Source organism: Tinamus guttatus, unplaced genomic scaffold (genome assembly GCF_059628265.1).
Source record: "Tinamus guttatus ecotype Peru unplaced genomic scaffold, ASM5962826v1 Tinamus_guttatus_pri_ptg000372l, whole genome shotgun sequence".
Taxonomy (NCBI): Eukaryota; Metazoa; Chordata; class Aves; order Tinamiformes; family Tinamidae; genus Tinamus; species Tinamus guttatus.
In genome coordinates, this window is record NW_028288906.1 from 850,123 (window position 1) to 877,184 (window position 27,062).

At 39.4% G+C, this 27,062-nt stretch overlaps 1 protein-coding gene across 3 annotated transcripts in view; it reads left to right on the plus strand.

Moving 5' to 3' along the window:
- The window catches only part of ZNF462 (zinc finger protein 462), an 87,743-nt gene that overhangs the window by 12,642 nt on the left and 48,039 nt on the right, over window positions 1-27,062 (plus strand). For all 3 annotated transcript variants that reach the window (XM_088530410.1, XM_088530412.1, XM_088530411.1), the window contains exon 2: window positions 26,373-26,624. In XM_088530410.1, the coding sequence (XP_088386536.1) occupies window positions 26,405-26,624 (220 nt within the window). In that variant the 5' untranslated portion in view covers window positions 26,373-26,404. The remainder of the gene's footprint in view (window positions 1-26,372; window positions 26,625-27,062) is intronic.

The following is a 27,062-nucleotide window of genomic DNA, read 5'->3' on the forward strand; positions in this document are numbered from 1 at the left end:
AATATCTGGTAATGTGTCCAGTTGCTGCGTGTATTAAGCATTGAAATGGTGCTTTCAAATCTGCAGAGCCAGCAGTTCTGTTACCACTGCTGTGACGCAGGAGATAATTCTGTTGGGCAAGCATCAGCATGGGGGTGGATCTACAGTACAGGATGTGTAATGTCAACATGAAGCATGGGAGCTGGCAGTAGAAGGAAAGCAGCCATTTCATGCCAGTGCAGGAAGCCTAAATAGATTTTTCCCCTCTGCATCTTGTCCTTTTATGTTGCTTTCATACTTGGTATTAAATGATTACCTTCTGCTTTGTCATCCGAAAACTTCAGCCCAGCAGGGTTTCATTTCTTTCTCTTTTTGAACCTGTTTGTTTTTTTAAACAAGTGAAGTGCACTCCAAAAGCATGTCTGATGGATTATAAAAGGGGCTGGGGGGAGGCTGAAGGGCTAAGCAGATCTGGAGAAGAGAAAAGTTCAGTCATGTGAAAGTCCTGAGCTTCAGATGAAGTTTCACTGTAGATCCTTTTGGCTTTAGTGCAGAGACAGTTTGTTCAAAAGCTGTAACCATTTGAGAACTTTGTACAGCAGCTGCAAAATGAGGAAAGGTATGAAATAGTGCAAGTGATATTGCATACACTTTGCCATTCTTTAATTATTAAGAAGCTACAGAAAAATACTGCAATCGTTTCTGTTTTCTCCTTAGTAGGAATGTTCTGTTACTTATAATTTCTTTTTCCCATTTGTTTAAAGCTAAAGACAGTTTATCCCGATACCATTCTTTTAAGCTCCAAATAGTGTTACATGACTGTCTAAATTTGCAGAAAAATAATTTCTAAATAATCTTAGCAGATATTCTGTGGATCCTTGAATCTTAGAAGTCCCATTCAGTGATTTGGCTTTTGTCTTCAGTCACAGACAGGTCTTTTTCTGTGTAGCTTTTTATTATTATTATTATTTTTATTTTTTGTAGCATTTGGAGACATCTTCTCTAGCTGCAGTCAGGGAAACTCTGGAATGCTATAGCTTGCTCAGGGAGGGGCATACAGATCCATGCTTCATAACAACCAGAGCCCTCAGGATTTCTGTTGCCCATTCAGCAGGATTTTCAAAGAATAATATTACAGCTGTCCTTGAATGGATCCTTGTCCTAGATGCTGTTCTGTAGTATCCTTGCAAAGGTAAGACTTTCTCCATATTTTCATAAGAGCTGGAGTGGGAGTAGTCAACCCACAGGTATGTTTTCCCAGTTGCAGTTTTGTGATGAGAGGAGGGGATGCATGTGAAGAATGGCTGCTCTGTGAAGACTGCATGTTCTCTTCTGCAGTAGCTTCATCCCTGCGAAGTCCTGCATGTTCCATTGGCCCCATTCAAGAGATTTTTTGGTCATAGTCATGGAGGTCCAGCACTTCTGTATAGGTTACATGCAAAAAAGTGGCATCAAACAATTATGTTAAAGTTGAAAATGATCTCACAAGGCAGAACTTTTACTTAATTATGTTGATAAGTCCATTTTGTGGTAGACGTTTCAGCATCAAGAGGTTCAAGGAAAAGGTCAAATCAAGATTTGTGTGTGCGTGTGTGTGTCTATAGAATTTATCTTGCTGGTTTTCTTTTTCAGTAGCTGGCAACCTCTGTTTTTTATATACGATGGTGTTGGACAATCTCTAGAGGACATTGGAGAACTTGCCTCAGAAGTGATTCTTCATATGCAAATGAATAATGCTTCTAGATTTTGTCCATACCCTTTCTCATTCAGAGTACAGCATCTCTACATAGCAAAAAAAAAAAAAAAAACCCAAAAACATCAGTAAAAAAATATTGTCCTTGACTTTTTCATACCAAAAAAGGTGCTACTTGCTGAAGATAGTTTATTATAAATAACTACTAAGATGATAATCTCACCACAGCAGGCTTGGCAGACTTCCACTGAGTTAGCCTGTTTCAGCAAGGAGCTGTCGCTTGAGATACAAAGCAATCTGCAAGGACATATGATCACACATACACACAGTTTCCTCTGTCATCATGGATACCTCATCATTTCCTGTGTCTGATAATTAGAAACTGGAATTATTATCTGAGAGACCAGCAGGAATTAGCACCAGAAGGAGGGCCATCCTAGCTCCTAAGTATTAGGTTATAGGGAGTTCTTGGTTTTGGAGATCCTGGTAGGAGAATATCCGCTGGGCATCAGTTCTTTCTGTTTTTCTCCTTTGCTTATTTTTTTTGCATCAGTAATATTTCGCAATGGATATTTGTGAGTGGTGGCCATGTGAACTCTCTGGAAAACTCTTCCTTTATGCATACCCTCAGCATGCTTTCCTATTAGAAAAAGTAGAGATGTATAAATCTACTACTGACAATGCAAATGGTGGTGTAGAGAATTTTTGATTTTTTAAAGCATTTTTGAGTAATTAAAACAATGACTTCAAAATCTCTGAATGCTTGGTTTGTATAGAATTATTACTTAAAGACTATCATATAAAGAGACAAAGTCCATATGGATTTTTTGAGAGCATTAGAAGATTGATGTTAAGATCCTTATATGTTCAACTGCAAGATGTGGTTGCAGTCACATTGCCTCATGGTGGCTTAGAGTTTGAGAAACTGATGCTGCTTTCTGGTACACAGCTCTTGAATTATCATGTAATTACCACAGTTTTGATGGATATCAGTGACTGTTGTGTACAGAATTCAAGTACAGTTTTGGCAAATTTTGTTTTATTTGTTTGTTTAGGTACAATTTAGGAAGGTCATCTCTGCTGCTTTTTAGGAGTATAAGAAGAATCAGAGCTTCATCCAACCAAACAACCTTAAGCTGGTTACTCAAGGATTCTGTTTCTTGACATCTGATGTTTTTCAGAAACGTCTTACTTTTCAAACATGATGCTTTAAATATATGAAATGCAGTATTTAGTGGAAGTAGCTGATAAGACTAGGATAGAACAAATGAAGATACCAACATTAGTATTGATACTTTGTCTTCTTAATTTGACAGATCATGTTAAATCCAGTGTGTATATCTCAACCATATCAACGGGAAACAAGGGGAAAAAAAGGGGAATGTGAAGAATTTAATCAGGCACTGACTTGAAAGACTTAATAACAATCTTTTTTTTTTGCAAACACAGCAAGTGTTTGGGGATGACTTTTATCTGGAAAATAATTTGCCCTTGACTGAAAGGGAAGTATGGAAAGAAGCAGACAGATGGTATCACTTTATCTAGTGATGGTATCCCACCCCACAAACTGTGCAAAGGCAGATTCCTATGTTCTCTGGTGAAATTGTGGGAGTGGATTAGTAATGGGATGGGTTGTTTTCACTGATAAGGTGAAGAAATGACTGGAACTGGTTTGTGGTGTTCACTGACCCATGCATGTTTGTGGAGTGTTCTTCATCTCCTTAGCATCTGACCTAGCTGCTTTAGGGATGAAGTTGGCTGTTCTCAATCTGTCGTGTCCAGAAGCTGTCTAACTCAGATGACCTTGTGGCTTTAAAGAAAATCCTGTGGAATGGTTAGTTTCAACCTTAGTGAAGGACACATTCTGAAGAGCTAGCTCATTAAGCTAGCTTTGAAGGGTGTGCTCTGCAGAGCAGCTTCCTGTTATTTGGTTAATGGTTGACCTAGTTCTATTGCCATATGCTTCCTGGAACGCGTTCTAATATAAAATATGTGCTAAAGCAAGACTGGGATAATAGCTGAAAAGTCAAACCCTTTATGAAAAAGAAATCATGTAATACTGTTGCATTTTGGAGGATATTTTCATTTCAAAAAATGGATACATCTTCACGGAGCTCTATTGACTCTGATTGCAAACTTGGGAGCATGAATCCATTTCTCTATTTTCTCAGCTTGGCCTTGTACAAAGGGTTTGTATCGGTAATTCTTTGTCCTCTATGTGTGAAGCTAACGTTAGAGAGTGCAGTACTCATACAGTAGCTGTGAGTAAAGATTAGATTAGATTTGGTTAAAGGCAGGACATTTTTTCCCTCCCTGTGGTAGGGCTTTTTCCATTGCAAACCATGGATTAGCAAATCTTTTTCTGCTTAAAGCCTGGCTAGAAGCCAGAAGTGGGGATTCAATTTTTTACTGGGTATCAGACATGATACAGGATGCATATTTACACTTAGGCAAAAATACAAGAAATTTGGAGGTAATAGATAAATTTCAACACCCAACATGAGTGAGTTCTTTGTGACAGATTGAAGTTCTGAAGAACCTGTAGGCTGTGTTTTCCTGTTAATATCATTTTCTGCCTAGAAAGAAGGAGGATGTGTGATAACAATTGTTTCATACGTAATGTGTATTATGGTAAGAAAAAAAGAAGGGAAAATTAAAGCCATCGTTTGTAACCCTTTGCGGGCTCATGACCATATCATTTATTTTTCTGTTGTCAGTGTGGGAAACTGAACTTACTGCTTTGAATATTTCTATAAACTGGCAGTGGCTAACCTGTGTCTCTTCAGTTGCAGATGGCTTTCAAGCAATCCAGGTGTGAGTTCTGGGCAAAGGTAGGTCACAGACAGCATTGGGAGCTGCTGGGCCAGAAGAAAATGTAGTGAAGTGAACTAATGCTCCTCACCATTGGGGGGGGACATATCCTGCAGAGAAATGGTAAAAGGTCTTGGGAGTCATGATCAGTTTGAACCTAGAGGTTCTTGACTTAAGGCCCTTCAAGTGCCTCTTATATTTGATTTGGTTAGAATGCAAATTGTAACTGAGTTTTACAGAGTTTCCCCTTTTTCCTTCCTCAGTGCATAACGCTGAGCTGTATATTTGTAGGAGAACTCTTGGATTGGGGAGCAGAGGGAAAGAACCAAAGAACCGGTTTTCAGTAGGGTGCAATATGTTGTGTGAGCTGTAGTCATATTGGTCATGAAAAAAAAAATTCTCTGCTCTGGGGACTGACACAAGCACATCTATTTGTGCAACCTGATCAGAACAAAGGATAATGCTACTGCTGCAAGATCTGACAGATCTGACGCTTCAGCAGGCTGAGCAAATGAATGGAGGAAGTGGTCCGCCTCCTCTTATCCATTGTCTCAAAGATGCAGACTCATATGCAAGGAAGGGTGGTTGAATGGTGCTTCTGAAGGAATATGCCGCTTTGTGTTCTGTGGGAAGACAGCAAGCAGGAATTCTGGAAGTTCTCTGGGTTGGCATGCTGACAGGCTTGTAATGGGAAAGTGTAGCAATGGACTACTGGTATTGAACAAGTACTTTATCTTCTGTAGCTTGCCTAGAAAATCTTAACTATTACTAAGAAGCTGACAAAATGTTCCAGACTGCAATATGGGATCAAACTGGTGTTGAGGAAGCTCATTGGGTATAGAAGGCAAATTAATTCTGACTTATTAGTGATTTAAAACTTCTTCTATGAATGAGGAAATGCAGATTTCCCCACCACCACCACCTCTTTTCTCTGTCCCTCTCTCCCTGAATAACTCATCTCCACATTCTGAGATACTTCTAAATTGTAGAAGAAATTGATTTAAAAATTTGGAGAGCTGAGTTGGTCAAATTATAGGAATCATGAGAATCTTCTTCTGTTTGGGAGTATTCTTCTTGGTTGTCTTGTTCCAGTTGTCCTAGCCAAAATAGTCCCAGTGGGATTTCAGTACAAATTCCTCTATTTTAAAGGAACAATGAGGCTGAGGATATGGGGTAAATTTAGCAGAATTGAGGGTCACCTCATCTTCCAGAGCTGTAAAACTTGGCTTCCAGGCTCAGTGAGAATTGGTGTCTGTGATAACATAGAACTATCTTGGTGATCAATGCAAACCCTTCCATCCTTTGTTCTTCAGCATACTGTCTGGAAAGTTATGTTGATTCTACAGAGAATCTTCTCTAGAAGATACTATCATAGTCAATCGCTACTGTGCTTGGGGATTAAGATGTTGCCTTGGGAGTCCATTTATGAAACAACATCAGAAAGTCATCAGATTACACTGAGTGGAAGTCTGTGTTGAAGCTTTTAAATATGTGATTATTGAGCTGTCATGACTGCCGTATTTTATATCCAAAAGCAACTATGAAGATTTCCCATCTATTCTTAGGAGAAGGTTAAAACTAATCTCAGAGGGTGTGCCATACTGGATATTTTCAATTGCCCTGAACTGGAGAAACTCTCTGAACTTCCAGAGAGAGGAAAGGATGACATTAGTTGCTCAGCAGCTGGACTCACATGACTATTTTTTCACCTTTAAACAACTTTGTTAACATAATATCTAAACTAAATCAGGGTTATTTAATCAGGGTGATCAAAATTATGTATAGTCTTCTGGAAAAAAATGTTGAATGAGTTTTTAGATGACGTCTATGTGTGAGGACAACAGGAAAAATCTCTTGAGTGGACATAAATCTAACAGAGGAGGATTCTTCCAAATGATAAAGATTTTGGCATTTTCTTAAAAAAAAACTTTTTAAAAAGAAATAGGCCTTGCACTGTGCAAAGCTAAAAAGTCAATTTTGTATTGACAAAGCCTTCAAAATAATTTCTTATTTTCTGTTTACTCACCTCTTCAGGAAGCAGGAGGCGCATCAGAGGATCTTGATTAGTTTTGGTGATCTTCAGGACAGCATTCTTGGATATGTCACATTTTCCTAGGAAGTCAGAACACTGTAGCAATCATAGCTCTGATAATGCTTTTATGAAAAAGAAAGACTGTATCATGGACTAGACAACTGAGGGACCATGAAGGACTGGTCTGAATCTTTGAACAAGAACAATGAGATTGGTTTCTTAGTCATCCATCAGGTGAAGGAAGACTCTTTGAAGTTCCTGTGGCCAATGATGCATTTTGTCATTTATCCTGTGTCCTTAAAGACCACACCAATTTCTGGGGCTTTGATCAAGTGTTCAGAAAGGACTCGAACTGGAGAGGGGAAATCATCAAATCACATATTTGCAAAACCTTTAAGTGGCAGCCTTAACATCTTTTGTGCTTTTTTTTTTTTTTTTTTTCTTTTCTTTTTCCCAAGTAAAAGGGATTGAGAATTGGGTCAGCTCCTTGGGGATCATCCAGATGGAGGCATTTGCTTTTGCAGTTCCAGAAGAAGGTGACTTTGGGTACAGAAAACCTCATATGGAGAACACAGAGGAATCCAAGGTCTCATTGACCATTTGCTTTTCTGGCGTATATTTAAAAAAAAAAAAAAAAAAAGGCAGCTCTGGGTGTTTTGTATGACCAAAGTATAAATGCTTACCTTCTTTTAATAGATCAAACAGATAACACCAATGTGGTGCCTCTGTAGTACCAGAGAGAAAAGCAAGGATCTTCCTTTTACTTTTGGACATATTCCACTGCAAACAAAAACATTCTACAGATCAGACAAGAAGGGTATTGGACAAGATTTTTTTTTTTTTTAAAAAAAAACCTTTTCCTTTTCCCTTTTCCTTCTTTTCTACACCAGAAATTTATATTTAAAAATGAAAGACACTTAAAACTTCCTCATTCACCTTATAAAGGATAGAACAGGCTCAGGAAATGTCTTTTCTTCTTAGGCAACATTGACTTCAAGAGTCTCGTCTTTCTCTCTCTCTCTTTATTTTTTTTCCCTCAAAATACCAGATATCAAAATGATTAAAATAGCTTAGTGGACTGACATTTAGATGTATAAACAGAGGAGACACTGCCCCAGTGCTGCTCAGGAGTTACTGCAGAGGTTCTCCACTGGTCTGTACTAGAGCTGCTCTTGGAATACTAAATCTGCTCCAGAATTTAGCATTTCTTTAAGAAAAGAGTGGAAATGCATTGGATAACAATGATTTGAAGTTTGGAAAATGTTTTAGTGTAAGAGCTTTCAGGAAGTTCATTTTTCACCTTGCAGAAGTTTTCAGAAGTGACATTTGGAGGGCTAAAAGTAGTGAATTTGCCAGGATATGCCTGATATTACAGGAATCTGGAATCTGTACCAATCTGTAACATGATGCAGTGGTTAGAATCTAAGATTATAAAATGTTTGCTGTATAAATATTTCTTTCTCCTAATTTAATAATGGGAAAAAAAAAAGATTGTGAAGCATTGGGATAATTAATAGATTCACAAGAAAGCATTGTGGTATCAAATCTAAGCGTAGTCTTTCTCTGGACACAGTGCTGGGAGACAGGCACTTCTGGAAGGTGACTCAATCCACCCTGCTCTAGTTTCCTACTGCTTTTGACTGTTACCATTGGGTTAGATGTGGACAGCTGCCTAAGGTGAAGGTGAACTTTTAAGCAAGATGATTCTTGCCCGCATTCCCACTTCAGGTTAGGGATATGTTATCCTAAAGAATAGCTGGTGAAAACATAGGATGCCTTAAGCAGATGACGAACTTTTACCAAAAACATCAGACAGAAACATTTTTTTCCTGGCATAGCAAATGGAAGCAGGTTTCCAAGTCAAGTGAATGATAAGGCTAAGTGCAAGGTTTGCTTGATTATCTTGAGGCCAAGGTTTCCTCCATTTCCCTGTCTTCTACAGGCTTAAAACTATGGAATAGTGATTTGTGTTTTGTTCTTGAAGGAGCCATATTTACATGAGGCTGATGGGAGTGAATTGGATATGCTTTTCTGTTTTCCAGTTTTCACAGAGGAAGAGATTGAACAATCTGACCAAGTCACATTGTAGTCTCTAAAGCGACAACAGGTCTGCTAGGTGAAAGACCTCTGGTTTCTCCTGGATGCTACAATCCAGAACTTTGGTCTAGTACTTTCTGGAACCTAGAAGTTAAATCTTGGTTTTAGAGATCAGAACTAGAGACCTTGGTCTACCTCTGAAACCACAGAGGTGATTAAAACCCAATGAGAATTTAATAACAGATCAGTCTCTTAGAACACCTAAATTCTATTACTACTACCAATTACATTCTGAATGTATTTTTGTAGATTCAAGGGACTTGATCCTTGCAGTAGTAATCTGCTTCAATTTTCTGTCAGGCATCTCTTTAGTCTATTAAGGATGATATATCTAAGAAACTTAAAGAATAAGTCTTTCTGACTCCCATGCTAATCAAAGACTTTTAACACTGAGCTCTGTCTTCAGATCCTCTTGGTTTTCGATAACCAATTCACAAACAAGTCCGTTTCGGGAAAAATGATACATTAGCTTGGTTCTGAAGGTCATGCTGCAGTAAAGCCCTGACTGCAAACACCGTTCTTTTCAACTTTTATAAACCAATTACTTCAACAAGATGAAGAGGAGTTCTGATTCCATAATTGACAAAATATTTTCCGTTCTTAATTTGTAGTTTCAGTTTTGGAAGACTGTTTTCAAGCCTCAGAACGTGGTACTGCACTAATCTAATTGAAGGAGTTAGAAGACAGCAGGAGAACAAAGGAGTTCACGAATGAAAAAGGGGAAAGTGGTCTGAGCTGCATCCTCTGTGTTTTTTGGTTTTTGAATGAGTGATTATTCTAACCTGTGACTAATGCTGAGATTAGTGGCTGACTTCCATCATGAGTAAAGTTAACTGAGTAAAGTTAAGAAGGTAACTTCCTCTCTTCAAGCTGTTCCTCTGCGCTTCTTTCCCATGATCAGAGTAAAATTTTTTCTCTCAACTTTGTTTGCAAAGGAGCAGTCTTGTCTTTAACTTGAACATTTCCTTTCTTCTAATAATCAAGTCTACAGATATAGTCCCTGTGTGCTCAGCTGAAAAGGAAACCACTTTTTTTTTTCTCTCTCTCTCTTTTGACAGTGAAGCCTCACTGCCAAAATGATCTTGTACTGCAGGTGGCTAGAGGTACATGATACAAGTTAAGTTTGTCAGCTTTGGAACACATTAGAAGGGCAGGCTCTTCAGGAAGGGTAAACAGTAACACCAATCCTATGTTTAGCAAGTCTGGTTCTGCCTTCAGCTTCTAAGACCTTGAAGATCCTTTGCAAGTTCTACTTTCAGGTAAGAAGTGACTATTTCCTAATTTGATCCTCTGCTATAAGAAATGGCTCTAGTAATTACTAAGCCATGTAAAGATCTAATTCTCAGTTGGGAAAGATCGGCAGAACTCCATAGCATTTCTAGGAATAAAAAATGGAGAAATATCTAAAAGCAGAGCAGGTACCGGGACTTGCACAGCAGCTAGTGCAGGAGAGGAAGTTGGAATGACACTGAAGGCTTAATCCTTCTCTGATCTCTTGTTCTATGAAGGGAAAAATAATCTTTAGGAGAGAACTTTTCTCTTGTTCTGCTTGGTGGTGTTGGCTTGCATGGCTTTGTTTTTCTTTGAAAGCTGATAGCAGAAGAGTATCCAACCTTCAGGAGTGGAACCATTATATGTGGGGCTGCGCAACAGGAGCCAAAGTTTAAAAATAAAATACCAGGCTGCCTTCCTGAGGATCCAGACATAGTGTACACACACACACACACGCAATATCTTGACTGACCACAATTGTATCAGTTACTGAGTTCAGAGCAAGAGGCATTGAGAACCAGAAAAGGAGTCTTCCTCAAAAAGAAAGAGGAAGAAAAGTTATGTTTCTGCAACCCCAGACATCAGTTTGTGGAGTGCACGGGAGGCCTCTCAGTAGCAAATGAAATTAAGAGACAGTAAAGTCAGTTGACTGTCAGTCATTCTTGGTCTTGTCTGCATAGCCCCTTCTCAACCCTTCTCTCTCTCCTTTTCTCTGTCTTGCTGTGTGCAAGGCAGTGTGCTCCTCTTGCTCAGGAGGGAGATGCAGTAGTAAGGTCTTGCCTGCTATTTCATTCTCTGTCATGAGGGATCATCACACTAAATACATTCATAAAAACTCAAAGACCAATTCTTTTGGCTTCGGAGTTACCTTAAGGATCTATGGTAGGGACATCTGCTAGTTTTCTGCTAGGGTGTGGAAACATGACTTATCTACATCTTCCAAGAAGCCATGGAGAACGAGATGCCTGCAGAAGACAGAGTGGCTCTTTCAGGGCAGAAGAGCAGAAATCTAAGATTTAATGCCAGGAGTTCCCTTGCAAAGTGAGATAACTTATGGTAGAGAATATCACAGAAATAAAGAAAATTCCAGCATGAATTTCTTGATCACAAGAAATGTAGACAGGGATAAAAAGGATGAAAGATTTAATCTCAATTTTGTGATCCTGCAAAACTGCCCATTTATTACTGGCATCATCCTTTTTTTTTTTTTTTTTTTTTTTTTTTTTGCCTGCTTCTCCAAAATGCCTATATTATATCTACTTCCAGACTTTGTTCGATATTTTGAGCTGGGTTGACAGGGGGTGGGAAGGTAGTTTCTCCAGTGAACTCTGCTTGCTAATCTGAGTGAGCCAACTCAGTGTGAGGCAGCAGGTGGGTCTGCACCTCCCAGGTGATAGGGCAGAAACTGTGCACAGGTGGCACTCATGCACAGTCCATCTGCCCACATGCTGCCTTGAGCTAGAGAACTAAGGAAGAGAAGTCTACTCTTTGAGTCTTCTCTTTTTGCATGGAGAGGGCAGATGCTCTCCAAAAAACCTTCTGATCCCCTGGTACCAGTAAGCACCAACTGGATCTTTAGTTCCTTCCAACTGTGGTGAGCATGCTGGTGTATTTCTGTTGACACCTACAGAGAAAGAAAAAGAAAAGGTGTTACCGCTTTGTATCTCTATCCCAGCAAAAAAACAGTCACAGCTGCCCATGACACATGTTTTTTTTTGGCAGAAGCTCAGGCTGGTTTTGCTCGGTGGACTTAAGATCAAGCATGCTCAGTATGCTTCCTTCAGCAGGAATGCCAGCAGTATCTGAGATTGCTACAGAGACTGCTCTGTTTCCTTGAGCTTCTTTTGTAAAGCTTGGGTTCACACTAAACAGGATCAGGAGTCCTTGGTATGTTGCACATGTCTCTCAACACAAGCTAATTATGATTTTTGGAAAGAGGTGCGTTCTTAAACATCCAAACTCTTAAAATGGAATCACAGAAGGAAGACTTATTTTACTGAAGTGCCTGAAGTGCTTTAGAGATGGCATGTTAGTAGTGAAGGTGGTGTTTAGCCTGAATCTTTGAAGGACTTGAGTCTCTTACAACTCAAACTTCTTTTTTTTTTTTTTTAAATACATAAAATATGTGGATCTATTTTGTGGTAATGCCCTAACAATGAAGGGCAGATGTAATTGTCAGCATGTGAAAATGGATTGCCTGGTTTGTTCTCATAAATTTTGTTAGCCAGGGTGGAGTGGAAGTGTGCATAAGCTTGTGGCTCCAGCTAGCATGTGTGAAAGAGAGGTCTGATTAAATCAAACTTCCTCTTCTTTGGTCATGAATATCTCCTTACAGAAGACACTGGGGAAGATCTATGTTGTTCCTCTTATGGATATTTTTGCAAAGATGCTATGAAGAAGATATGCTTTGATGACTTCTAATATACTTTGATTTTTTTTTTTTTTGGGGGGGGGGATTGTTTTCTGGAGCACCAGAGTGATAAATACCTTGCCTAAACTTTAGAATAGTTTGAGAACAGAGTAGAATGGTTGATCAGTTTGGGCAGGTCAGTCTTAAGCAAAAAGCCCCTTGGTGTATAACAATATGGGGTTTTCTAGTTTTTGCTCTTTGGAACAAATTTTCTCCCCCACCATCATATACCGCTTTTTTTTTTTTTTTTTTTCTCCTCTCTCTCTCCTCCCATCTATCTCTTCCCTCATGAACTCCTCCGATTTTATCTAATATAAGCAGTTAGGTTCACTAGCCTTAACCTCTATCCTCCATGTTGTTCTCCCTGGCTCTGCAGATATTTTGCTGAGTTGACCTAAATTCTGCAAAAACCTGGATTCTGTGCAGCAAGCTGGAAATGGCAATGCCAGTTAAACAAACAAACAAACTTGATTAATAAAGAGCATTAGTTTTTCCTTTGTGTGTGGTGTATGATTTACCCCTGCTGCCAAACTTTCAACTTCCACTACACCGGAGAAACTTGTGTTTGTAGATGTTGTGGTAAGTTAGCACTGGGATTTCAGAGATATTGGCACAGAGGGAGAATGTGGTATAACAGGAAAGGTCTGGAAGATGGAAACCTACCCTCTGCTGCTGGCAGTACCACAGACCAGCTCTGTGACCTGGACCGAAGCCACTTCACCGCCTTGTGCTTCTCCCTTGCAAGCTAAAGGAGGAAGGCTCTTCATGGTGAGACTCAGCTTGCTTTTCACACAGAGAGGGTCTACCACAGTGTGGGCTTAGATTGCGTGATTCACATAAGCAGGTAGCAACTGCAAGGAACAGAGTATCAGGTGTAGCTACTTGATATATTTAATTCTGCCTTTTTGTTCCTTACATACTATGAGCAGATTGTGAATCTTCAGATTATGCTCAATAATTCAAAGCTCTTTGAAAACAAGGGAGATATTTCAGTCCTTTTTCTTTTTTTTTTTCTCTCTGTGCAAGTTACTTTGGTTGTCTTAAATTTTTTGATATAGGTCAATGGAAACCCAAGTATGGTGCTGTCTTGTCTCCCTTTGGTGTTCCATAAAGAGGAGAGAAAATCAGATTTTTGTAGGACTGATTGTATAATTTTGACACAGACTCTTCTGTCAATGAAGTCCTAAATGAATGTGAAACTCTGTGCACACATTCTTGCAAACAAGAACCCACGCTTGAATAAATGCTTGTTGCAAGAAACAAATGAAAGAGTATAAATGCCTTTATTCAAATAAGTTTTAAATAATTTTTTTTTAAAAAGTCTCGAATGGATTGGAAAGCACATTAACAGTATGGAAGAGCAGAAAAGCAAAAAATGTAGTGGATGCTGGATCATAATGAAGTAAGTGAAGTGCCTCAAAATATTAATTGTATTTTGGTGTCATAAAGTCCATATGTGCATCTACTGTGTGAAAAAACAGGTGCAGACTCAACTGATCAGCAAGTAATGTTGCTGAATATTGTGTGTAAATGGTTGTTCACTTAGCTGGACTCTTATCAGAAAGACATGCATGTTTTTTCTCTCCTTTCCATGTGTAGCTGGAAAGATTCATCTATTCCCTTCAATCGATATAAACCTTAAGCACATTCAATTCACAGCAGTTCAAGCTATGCTGTTTGTGGCTCAGAACCTTTTTTTCCCCATCTTTGTTCCTTTGTTCAAAACAGGAAAAAAAATATATACTCCTTTTTTTTGCATATGATTCTGCTTCAGAGTAATCCTACTTCATTTTAAAACCTACTGAGGTGGAGAATTCTTATGACATTTGAGGTACCTAAATTATTCATGTGTACCTCATCAAAGAGCAGGAAGTTGGGAAATTTATGATTTTTTTTTCCTTTAAATCAAACATTATTGCCTTTTTTTTCAAGTGGTTGTATAATGATCGATAAAACTAATTTCAGTTACACACCTTTTGTTTTTAATGGTAGTATATTGTAGCACATTTTTGTTATTGCCTTATTCCTTCCCTTTATGCAAAATGTTGTAAGCTGGATAACAATTCTTTTTGCTTTCAGAATGTTACTTCTGAAGGTTTCAGATTAATTAAAGGGATTGTATAAATTTGTACATATCTCACCGGCCTGAAAACTCTACTGGATCTTTTCAGTGCTCATAAGACTTTTTTTTTTTTTTTTTTTTTTTTGTCAGCTTAAAACACATTTTGATTACTACCTTGTCCACTATTTTATATGCATGTCAGGGTTTGTCTGCCCTTGAAGAGCTGCCGTGCTTTTGAATAATACCCTTCTTCGGGCCAAAAGCATGTCCAAGTGTGGATGCAGTCTTCCTGCTGGTTCTCCTCTCACACGCAGTTAGTGTGTCCTGCAGAATGATCTGGAGCCAGGATGAAAGTTGGAAGACCTGCTGTGGTCAGTTGCAGGAGCCCATGTCAGGTAGGAAGGCAGAGAGGATGAGAGGACCTCTAGTGAGAAGAGCAATACAAAATTGGTCTTTCAGAGTGAAATGGGTCTGCTCCATAAGCAGGTGCACAGAGACCTCATTGTATTTCTCTGTTTTGGTGATGGAGCCATTGGCAGCCAAGATGTTTTGTCCCACTGTGCCAGAGAAGGCATGTCCCTGGAGCAGTTACTCTCTGCAGGTAAAGCAATGGCTAGTGAGGATAAAGGAAGATTGCTGTCTAGTTTCTTTTCCTGAAGCCAAGTGTCAATAGCCCAGAAACAATGTTTGTCCCGAAGAGCCTATATCCCATGTATTTTCAATGCATGTTTGGATTTGCAATGAAATTAAAGAGACTTCTCAGTACAAAGCCGAAGAACGTAAGAACGTCTTTTCTTGCCATTTCATTTAGTGCTTTTATTCAGACATCTATTTGCTGCTTCTTTATATTTACACACAAAACCAAAATCCTGGTGAAATCTAGGGTTCTCCTACACTGGGCACTCTGCCTTTTCTTGAATTTCTCTGAGGTACACATCTTACAGGTCTTTTTGTGAACTTTTTTTTTCCTACTTCAGAGAAGGTCCACTATGGAAAAGATTGACTAAGTACATGCATGAGAACTTTCTAAAATGTCTTTCCTCTTTGGACTTGCCTATGCATTCTTAAGTCAGCACAACTGAAAATCTTTTCCGGTATTCACCTTGCTTGGACCAAATGCTCTCTGGGGAGCTGTGCTTAGTTTTCTACTTCCTGTCTCATATGTGTATATATATATATATATTTATATATATTTATATATATATGTATATATTTAAGAATTTGGCTTCATTTTCCAGGTTACCTATATTTTCAAAGTTTAAAGAACCTAATTATCCAGAAGTTAGTTATCATTATCCTATGTTTCTTTTTTTCTGTAATGAAGGTACACTTCTGGAAGGTACACCTTTCCAGAGTGTTTGAATAAACATGAGGGCTAGGTTTCAACTCGGGGATGGCCTGAGGTAGCTAAAATCATTAATGAAGCATTTGTAAATTATAAGAAGCTGTACCTTTAATTCACTGGGTTAAGTAGAAAGAGTGAGGAGGGGGAAATGTAACAAAAAGATGTACAGGGTTTCTCTCTTTTTTTGCAGGGGGGCATGAGGAAGGAGTTTTTTTTTTTTTTTTTTTTTGATAAACTAGTCTGAAACTGAACACTCCTTGCGACAAGGAAGATCATTTTATTTATATGTAGTTTGGCATTTTTGTGAGTATTACCAGGAATAAAGTTCTAGAAGCTAGGTTCCCTTTTTATCAACTTTCACCTTATGTCTTCAGGGTAAAACCAGAGCAGTCTGATTTTTTTCTTCTTGTTTTTGTTCTCTTCAAAATAAAGGTAATCATGAGGCAATAGGAACTGATTTCTTGTTCTAAATCTGAATTTTGTTTTCTTACTACTTGTCTAAAATGCTTGGAATTTGCCATTTAAAATAGTTAAGTGTAAAGCATTTACATCAATAGGAAAAAAAACAGAGTTGTGTAAAGGGAGTGTAGAAGAGAGAAAAGCTGCAATAGTTTTGTATTGTCTATATATTTGTAAGGTTTGTAACTTTTGAAGGATACAGTTGGTTGTAATCTTTCTCCCCTTAGCTATGGGCCTCATTACAAAGAAAGTCTTAGTAGTTTTTTTTTTTTTTTATGGTCCATTTCCTGTTTGGGTATTTCTTAGGAGGAACTGAAAGAAATTGGATCTTGGTGGCTGACCCTCGAAGAGCTTATTTAAAGCAAAAAGGAATAAACTAGGACAGAAGAACTCCATTAGAAGCTTCAACTTCTTACCACTTTTGATACAGCTGAGTTTTAGTAATAGTTCTCTCCTTAATTTGAATATGTCCAGAGTATTTGGTGGAAAGAATTGTTTATTTTTGGAAAGATGAGAATTAAGATTATCCAGAGATTTTTTCTTCATTTTTTTGAGAGATTGCTCTTATTACCTGCATAACAAAGTCACATTTCTTCTACAGACAGGGCACAGAAGCTTTTTCCTGTTTTTAACATAAGTGTTTCTATTGCCTCTTTGATCCGAACACTTTCTGGCTGGAGAGCTTCCATTAACCTCAGTCAATTCATAAATACTGTGACTGTAATACTAGGCTCTATCTATTTTTTTTTTTCCTCTTGAACTGCATTGTAGACATTCCACTTATTTCCTTCTAGAGATTGTTGATATCTACATTTTACACAAATGATGACTGAGCCAATATGACTGCCTTATATAAAATATTTTATACCTGAAAACATTGGCTCTATTACATAGATGAGGAAAACACTGTTTCCTAGAACGACCAGGTGGGTGGAGATGAAAGTTGAAGGAGAAGTAAAAGAAGTGAGATTTTCTTTTGACCTAGTATATTGTGTTCCAATGTGTATGTACTACAATCCAAAGTGTACTGTGATGGAACATGTATAAAATTATAATTTTGGATAAAGTAAAATATTTGGATAATCTGTAAATGTTAGCTGCAACTTGCTCCATCCTTTCAAGGGCATCACTCTTCAGTCAAGTCAGTCAACATCCCAAACAGGCAGAGGACCTTCATTTGCAGAAATGGAAACAATTTTGGGGAGTGTTTGATGAGGGGAGAAGAGGTTGCAGTCTAGTGAGGATATGAGGTAACTGTTTAAGGCATTTTGTCAAATGCTGCATGTATTGGCCTACCTAAGGCTAAGATGTTGTCTACTGTACTGTAAGTCAGTGGGCAAATAATAATATGTATTCTGTCTAGCATTATAAATGGGTCAGTGATGGATTTATATTACCTGAGGAAATAAACTGGCTGACAGAGACTTCAACTTGCTGCCCAACAAATGTCAAATAAAACTGGAAGCTTGGGGAGGAGTGAGGCAATGCATAAGACAAAGCTGGTGTTCAAACAAGGAAATCGGTACTTTTCAAGAATATAGTGGGACAGATAAACAATCCTTAGGCTTTACTAATTAATGTGTGCCAGTGTACCAGTGGAATTTCAGCCACTGTCCAGCCACTGATACTTGAGGTGCTTTGGGAAGTACATGATACAGTGAACCATTCTGCTCAGCTTTGTTCTTTATTGCTAACCATGACTTCTGGTGGCTAACCAGACTCCATGGTTTCAGGCAAAACACCTCCCAGTAAAACAGCTTTTCACATCTGTCTTCCAAGGTTTTGGTCATCTCTCTTCATTTTGTCTTCTTGAACACATTTTTCAGTAGCACTCTCAAAGCAGAACTTTCTCCTGGGTGTTGGTGGTGGTTTCTGAATGCACATGAATTTGATTCCCAACTTCATAGAAAAGACTTGCCTGAGTTTCAGGCCAACCATGTTGGCTAGTCTAGTCTCCGGTCACTAAAATTAAAATTCTCTGTTACCTTTAATAATACATCATTTCATATGTTCTCATAATTTAGTTCTGTCAAGTAGTTTATGTGCTGTAGTTAGGAATTGTAAAAATATCATGCTTCTTGCAGACCACCAACCATAAACCACGCATTGGTGCACATGCTTTGGTGCAAATGGCCAGATTACTTTTAAAGACATGAAAAGCTGTTTGTGTTTTGGGGTATATTTAAGGTCTTGATGACTATCAGGGGACCCCTGACGCTCCCCTCACAGTTCTGTTTCCCACTTCAGTTTATGGTGTAGCAGGGTACGCAGGTGAGTTTGTCATGCCTGGTTTGTTACTGGTTAAGCACCTTGTAACGGCTTCGACTTTTCTTGGCAAACAAAGAGATCTTTGCTGGGGTTATGCCAAGCTGAGGAGTCTGCTCCTCCCCTTGCTCCTTTTAGGGTGACAGTGGTCATGCATGCCTTCTGTAAAGAGTGTCTAGAAGACATAATTTGCAATATATATGAAGGAATGAGGTTTTTTTAAGGAGTTCCTGAGTACCCAGGAACGGTTCTGCTGTGTTCTTCAGCACCACCTACTGACACCTTCATCCGTGAGTGCATTTAATAGGGAGTGCATCTACCTTAAATCTGCAATCCAGGAACTGGAATTCTTGAGGTAGCTAACTATGAACTCCCATCTGAAAATTGGAAAGCCCAGATCTACTGCTTTTGGTTGTATTGTGCCTTTTATATCTTGGTTCCCAGATGGGCCTGCCCACTTGCCTTTTGAACATGCTTGTTTCCCATGATCGTTTAGTATGGTAGCCAAGTGGTGGACTTAATTTCTACTCTACAGTTTTATCTCTATGCAATTCCACTTTTTTATTATTATTATTTATTAGGTTAATATCTGTATGAAAGGTGAAAGGCCTAACAGAGTCATTTATTAGACTAATTTCAGGATTTGAACACTCATTTCCTTTGAGAATTTTGACAGGGAAAATGGTTTAATGCTTTTGTGTGTGTGGCTTTTTGTTTGGTTGAGGTTTTTTTTTATTATTATTATTTTGCTTGTTTTTCTTCCCTCTTCTTTCCTTTATCTTCTGGTGGGAAAGGAAGTTTACCAAGTTCACCTATCTGATGAAAATTTACCTCTGCCCTAATAAAGTGGTTGTTATATCTCCCCATATTATGTGGCCAAAGCACATTCTGTTTATTAAGTCTTATGAACTACAGGTAAACTTCCAAAAAAGTGCCCGTGTGTCTCCATGTATTTCAACTTTCAAAACTTATTTTGTGCAATAAATGATGTAGCTGACATATTAAGGGAAAAGTCTACTTTGGTCTTTTAACTGTTTCTGAGAAAAAATATAGATTTTTTTATTATTATTTCTATAGGAATTACCATGAAGGTAATTCAGGACTTAAGAAAAAAAAAATGGTCTTGTTTGGAGCAAAATCATTTGATTTTTGAAGGCCTTCTCGTAGGCCTGAGATTCTTTATCCTGAAACCCAGTTGTCCATGCCTGATGGCTAATGACTAACCATTAGGAAGGGAAGACAACAAAATTTTGAAATTCACTCTTTGGCACAATGCTGATTTAATTTGTCTGTTAATTAAGTAATGATATGCTTTTATTTGAAATTTGAAGTCCGAAGTTTGAAGGTATACTTGTAGAATTCAAATAGCAGATCCCCCCCAGAAAAGAGCAAGGAAATATTATTTGTGAAAACTGGAAAAACAACAGTCTTCATTTTGCAAGTTTGAAAAAAATAAAGTCCCAACTTGATGGCATTTATGATTAGGTTATTTAAATCTACATGCTCCTTTTTGATCTGATTTGCTTGCAAGTAACACTTACGGATTAAGTTCAGGTGTTTCATGTTGCAGTTTTCCCTTCTTACTGAAGAAGATTTTTTTTCATTGTTGTTTTCTTGTTTTATTTTGCAGTGAGATAATTACCTTTTGCTTATCTCGGTACTGTAGCCTGTTCCACAAGATATGTAGGTGAAGTTCACATTGTGCCCCTATCTCTGATTCACCTTTCTTTCCTACCTACTTGTAAAATCTATGATGAGTAAATAATGGGTAATAAAATGCGTATGATGGGTATGATGTGTAATAAAGCAGCAGTTTTTTAATTTCTTATTTATTTTTCAAAAAGAATGCTTGGAGAACTGGTTCAGCTGATAGCAATTAATCCATCATTTGGATCTCTTTTGACTCATTTATGTGTTTATATATGAAGGTGCCAAGAAGAAAAATAAACAGAGGTTCTGTGAATCCTTGTTCCCTCCATTAACTTTTTTTAAAAAAAAAGGAAAAGAAAAAAAAAATTATGCTTCTCGGCAGATCCCAACACTGTATAGTCTCTCTTCCACAAACTTTAAGAGTAAGGCAATTTTTGTTTCCTTTACAGTGCAGAAGATTTTGTGAGTTATGCAGTGGCTTTACAGAGACCCATAATGCTTGTTAAATGGTATTGGATATGTCTAATGAATGACTGTTTTTAGATACTGAAAAGCAACAGAAGTGAATGGCAACTGTATGGATCTTAACAAAGTTGGTTGCGCTGCTTTTTGTGACAGGAAGATTTCAGAAAAGTTTTGAATAGGAAGTACTAAGAATGTGTAGTAGGATTGCTTTCTCCTGTGGAATTTGACCTGGAGTTTGCTTCAGATTCTGTCTTCCAGATGGTTGGATAAACACATTTATGGAAAATTTGGGGGGTCTATACCTGCTCTGTTTCAGATTGTTTTTATTGTTGAGTTGTAGTGGATTTGTAATTGAAATTGAACATTGCAACATGCTATGAATTTCTGTGTAGATCAACAGAAATGAGAAGAAACTAAGTGAAGTATCTCCTGGTAGTAATGAGTGGTAGAAGCAGGAATCACTAAGGTATTTGTCTAATGGGTATAACTGTTGAGATTCAGAATAGTAATACAGAAAACCCCAAAGTGGACTTCAATAACATTTTTAATGGGTGATAAAATTTTTCTTTTGGCTCTTTGTATGCCAATAGGAATCAGCAAATAACTCTATGGGAGTTAAAAGTTGCAACCCAACCAATTGAAGTAAAAACCCAGCTTAAAAAGCAGAGAAGGAAACTAGCATTTAATTTTAGTTTATTTTTGTTATCAGCTTGGAGGAGTAATTTCAAAATCAGTCCTCAAAGGCCCAAGAATCCCAGAAGTTTGAACTAGAGATTGATCATTGAAAAATAGACACAAGTTGAATAAGCTTACAAGACTTTAAGCAAGGACTGACTTTGTTCTTGCAATTCCTCATTAATTGCAATCAATCAGAAAAGAAAAGTAAGACCGCAGTATTTTCCGATTAGGATAGGTTTCCAGTTTCTTGAATGTATACATGGTTTTTAGTCCCTTTTGTTTTCCCACATTGTTATCCTCTAGCCATATTTTTAAAGCCTCCAAGCCTAAGTGAACCAGTTAGCAGTGCGTTAGCTAATTAATGGGCCTGACTGGAGAAGAGCCACCATGGTGAGGAGCTCCCAGTTGCACCTGCTGGTGCTTCCTCACATCACCATGGCTGTGACGGGGTTGGCCCCTGCCCTGTGGCACTGCTGCCAGGTTCAGTTTTTGTGGAAAATTGTGTAATTCCTATAAGGCAGAGCAGCTTTCCCTTATTTTTTTGGTTGTTGGTGGCTGTAAGTCAGGAGGGTGACGTGGGCCCCCGCTGCCAGACGGTGTTGTCAGCACTGAGCCGTGGCACGTGGACTACGCTGTGTGGTGACGTGTCACATCACGCCACGTGGTGTGGAGGAGCTGGGAGCGGTGGAAGCCTCAGGGCAGCTTGTTGTTGTCATCGGGCCAAAACTTGGGCTCTAAAGTGGGGATCTGAGAGGGTGGCCCCGAGGAGGCCATCGGTGCCTGGCACCCCCTGAGGATGGTGGTTTAGGTGCATGTGTGTGACCTGTGTCTGCGGCCTGGGGCTGGGGAATGTCTGATCCCCCTGGGTGTCACAGGGAGCTTCTGAGATTGGGGAAAACCTCTTCCTTTTGAGTGTGGTGTTGTGGGGTGTGCGTGTCTGTGCGTGTGGTCTGCCTGGCCCTTCCCGCTGTGGTTTGTGCCACGTGCGTCTTGTTCTTGACTTCGAGCAGTGCTGCCGACTTCCCATCCCTGAACGTAACGGATGGGTAGTCAACCACAGAAGCTCAATTTTTGAGGTCAGTGCCTTGGGCTTCGCAATTAATTTTGTATTTTGAAGCATTAAGACCAAACTTAAACATAATGATTTGTACTATTCCAGCTGCTGCCAAGTTCCGTAATGACTGTTGTTCAACAAGCACAATTATCTTTTGTTTTGGATTCTTAAAAACCTAGAAATCTAATGCAACTGTGTCTCTGATGTGCTCCTCACATGTTCCTAAGGGTAGTGCATGAGGTTGAGGATGATTTGAGACTCCACCTTGGGTCTTTATGCAGCTTTGTGAATTGGTTTTGCTCAATATTTGGGAAGTTTTCCCTTCATGATAGAAGTCAGAACACCTCTTCTCCATCTAAACAGTACAGACCTTAAGAAAAGACTGTAAGTAGTTTGATAAAGGTATTTTATCATCTGCTTGGTGAGGCTACCCTCACATGAGCAGGGGTATTTTATAAGTCACATTAGGTGTGGGCAATGTGATCTCAAGAGATTGGCTGTGAATATTTTAGAGGACTTGTGGGATTTATGGATTCATTTTATGGTGGTTGAGTTTTTTTTTTTTCTTCTCCCCAGACTTCCTGTTCTGCTTTTGATTTAGCAGATTTAGTAACCTTCCCTCCTCCCCCTACCCCCACTCCACCTCCATCCCCCCACTTAAGTCTTGCCGTGGTGCTGTTTGAAAATTAAAGGCATTATGGAATGCACATTTTATGGAGCAAACGAAATGCAGAAGTAGCTGTTGTTTGTAGGTATGGAAGATGCTGCTGTAGCTGATCATGGTGGATGAATGTGCAAATCTTGTTCTTTGTCTCCGTTGCTTGGGGTGCCGTCTTGACACTGCCTCAACATCTGCACTAGAATTGCTCTTTGCTGTTAGGTAGGTGGGTCTCTCAGAGTTCCATATCCCATACAGACAAAAAAAAAAAAAAGAGAGAATGACATGCATTGTGTTTTAGTTTCTTTTGATAAATGAGCTCAAACTAGCAGTTTCTGTGTTTTTCTCCCCCCTTTGTGTGATGTCTGTATTTTAAAGGAAAAAAATGTGCAAAGAGTAGAGCAGAATTCCTAACAAAACACTTCATCCTACTTTCAGTATGATTCTTGGTGAAAGCATCAATTTGAAGGCCATTCAGCTGTACCTGGTGTTTGCTCTTCTCAGCTGCTGTAAGATTAACCTCTTCCATGACTTGGAGCTGCCTTTGTGATAGAGACCATACTGACATTAAAGCTAGAACCTGCTAGAATGGCTTCTTTAGCATTTTTTAAAGTCAGCAGCTATTACCGATCTTCAACTCTCTCAACATTTTGCTTTGTAGCAGAAGAAGGGTACTGTTGGTTTGAGACTGTCTAGACAACAAGCTGCATCCTTGAGGACAACTTCTGAAAGCATCAGCATTTTAAAGAATTGCAACTGCCAGGGATGAGGATGATGGTGCTTTTTACCTCTTGAAGCGGTCAGGCTTACGCTTTTCAGAACTTCAGGTTTGCCCTCCCTTCTGATTTTCCGTTTTGTAAAGCTGGCCTGAAGTTTCCAAAGGAGACACAGAGCAGAAAGCTTTTTTTGTGGTGGTATTTCTGAAGGGGCTGAAGTTTTCAGGGGGGAGAGAGACAGAGAGGGAGATTTGTGTGTGTGCGTCTGTGTGTGTGTTGTTTTTCCTCTCTTCTACACAATGGAGCTTTCAGAGAACCTCTCTTAAAAGGCATAGCTACAGCCTTTGTGTTGAAGGGTGTGTCTGCTGGCAGGGCTTGCTGATGCAGACAGGCTGGCTGGTGATTAACAAAGGTCATTAGACTTTGGAATCTGGCAGGGGAGTGGGGTGGTGTGTCTTCTGCGCCGAGCAGGAGGGCTCCCCAGGGACAGGGCAGGCTGGAGGCCCCCCGCCTGCCTCCCCCACCGCCTCCTCCTCCTTCTCCTCCTCCTCGTCCTGGGAGGTTCGGCTGTGTGTTGTCTCTGCCTGTAGGACAGCTTGGACCAGTGTCTTGATGCTGTAATGCTGGCACAAAGCGTGGTGTGTGTCATCCATGGGACAGGGGAACCAAGCCTGGGAGATGCTTTTGGGTGACCTGCTGAAGGGGAGGGAAGGTGCTGCTTGGGCAGCGTGGGGGGACAGCAGCTACATGGTTTTGGGAGCAAGCAACACAGGACAAGGGAAGCTGTGCTCTGGAGAGGCTGATTTTTCAAGCATCACCCAAGGAGGAGGAGGAAAAAAGCGGGGGGAGAAAGGAAAACCCTGGTGTGCTTGAGATGAAGCTGAGATAAGTGAGGCCATGTTGTGCACAGGCGAGAAGATATGAGCCTCTGAGTGCAGGAGTTGTCTGAGCTAAAATGGCTGCTCCCAAAGCTCAGAGGACTAGGGCAGCTTAGTGAGTCTTAAAGCTTCAGTGACGCAGGGGCTCATATCTCTTGAAAGTGTGATAAACACATTCAGCAGAGCTGTGGCTTGTTTGGCTGAGATGAAAGGACTAAGCTTGGGGGATGGGTAGTGAAAACTGGATGATCTGCTTTTCTGTGAAGTGCTCTAAATGCAGGAGTCGTCTGCTCCATGGAAAAATTTGTTTTCAGGTCTAATGGACTGTGCTAAAGGAGACGTGGGGTGGGGCTTCACTCTCTGCTGTAATTTGATCCAGAGCAGATAGCAACCTCTTCCACACAATTTGGTCTGGTGCTTGCACATAAAAGCTTGAGTATCTCGATTATTGTAACTTTGTTAGCTGAAAAGAAGCTGGTACAGCGTTCATTTTCTTTATTGGTGGTGGGAGAAAAGGAGGGGGAGAGAGAAAGGAGACATTTCAGCCTGCAAAGTAATGTAGGTAAATATGTGCTTGTGTGCTCAGACTGTCCAGAATTTGACTTGCTGGAAGTTTATTTTAGCAGGCTACCAGGAGAAGCATTCTCTTACTAAAATCCTGGTGCTGTGTCCTCTTTTGTTTCTGTGTTTTCTCCTTTCTGGTGAGGTAACTTCAGACTCTACAATAAATACATGGAATGTTCAATGTTTTTGGGCTGAGCTTGCATCATGAACCTCAGGAATGGCTAGCTTATCTGTCCAGGGCAGCATGGAGCTTTAAGGAAACTTAAGTGATTCATTTATTAATTTAGGAAGTTGCTCTTGTGCCCAAGTGCAGTCCAAGGTAGGAGGATCTCAGCCTTTCGTCTTGCTTGCATTTTGAGTGTGCTGTCCTTCATGATGGGATATAAAACTTTGCGTTTTGTAACAAATGCCATCACAATTCCTTGTTCACATACTGAACCACCATACAATGATACTGCCAAACCTTACGTTACTTGGTACTTCAAAATATGCAGGGCTTTCAGATGAATTTGTGATTATTTTATTATTCATGTTTCCATTGCACTTATGCAGATTTCCTGTTCCCATTGCTGTTGATCTGTTCCTTCAGACATACCCTTTCCCCAGATTCCTAACCCACCAAGGATATAAGCCCCAAATTTCAATTAAGAATGGAGATGCCCTCACAAATCTTGGAGGAAGTAATGCAGAGTGAACCCTTCTGATTTGGATACCTTGGATACATTTAGCTTATCTTGAAATAATATCTAGGTTTTCCAACAAGGTCAGGCACAATCAGATGTGGAGTAGAATTCAAGTATGTATCTGTGGGAGTTTTTAACCTCTAGCAGTAAAGCAGACAGAACCTTGCAACTCACAGGAAAGCTGAAGCGACAGAGGCCGCTGAAAGAGGCAACAGACACTGTTACTGGTAAATTTCAGTACATGACTGGGAGTAACGTGCTGTTTCTCTTGCATACTCTTATCTGGTCTTTGAACAAGACAGAGCTCAGAACAACAGTCCTGTCCTGTGGAATGGGAAAGTCAAGAGGACAAAGTCCATTGAATCAATAGTCATTTGTCAGAAGGCTGAATGTTTGTGGTGTTGAGTCAGCAACTTGTGAGCTACCTAGATAGGACTTTCTGTGAATTGATGCCTCCTAAGATACCTAGCAAAGGTTGAGTTTTATGCTACGGTACTTAGGGAATTTCTGTAAATGGCTAAGTCATCATAAACTTGATATTACATAATTTCAAAATTCATTAGAATCTCTTATTCTCTGCTTCCCCTCTTTTTTATTGCAGAATTTTCTAATGTAAAAGATTACCCCCGAACCATGGAGGTGCTGCAGTGTGATGGCTGCGATTTTCGAGCTCCATCCTATGAAGACCTAAAAGCTCACATTCAGGATGTTCACACTGCTTTTCTGCAGCCAACAGATGTCTCTGAAGAAAGCCCTACCCAGCCTAGGTCTGGCTCCATGAATGCTAGCAACCAGACCGAGGTTGAATTTTCTTCTGTAAAGGATGAATTTACAATTGCAGATGAAATAGCAGGTAAATCTCAACTCTAACCTTCTATTTCACATGTGGCTTATTTTAATTTGTATTTCTAATGAGATTTTAAAAATTCCATCTATACTGCTATGGCAGCAAAGAATATATTGTCTAGTTCTAGCCATATTAGTTCTGATCTTTTTTTTTTCCTATAAATGCAAACATGGAGGGTGGATTTGTTTCCCAACTGCTTTTCATGTGCATCATACTGATTTTTTGGTTTTCAGATCTTTATGGTTGTTCTTCATCACCAAGAATGACCCCAAATTTGTGAACTTTATTAGCATACTAGCTCCCCCACATCTACCTATGCAGATTATTTTGGAAGTCAATCCTAGGTTTTATACCATAGTCATGTATATATGCATGTTATGCATAATGGTTAGTTTTCTGGCTACTATTGTATGATAGGTCTCACCATAAATAAAACCTCTGATG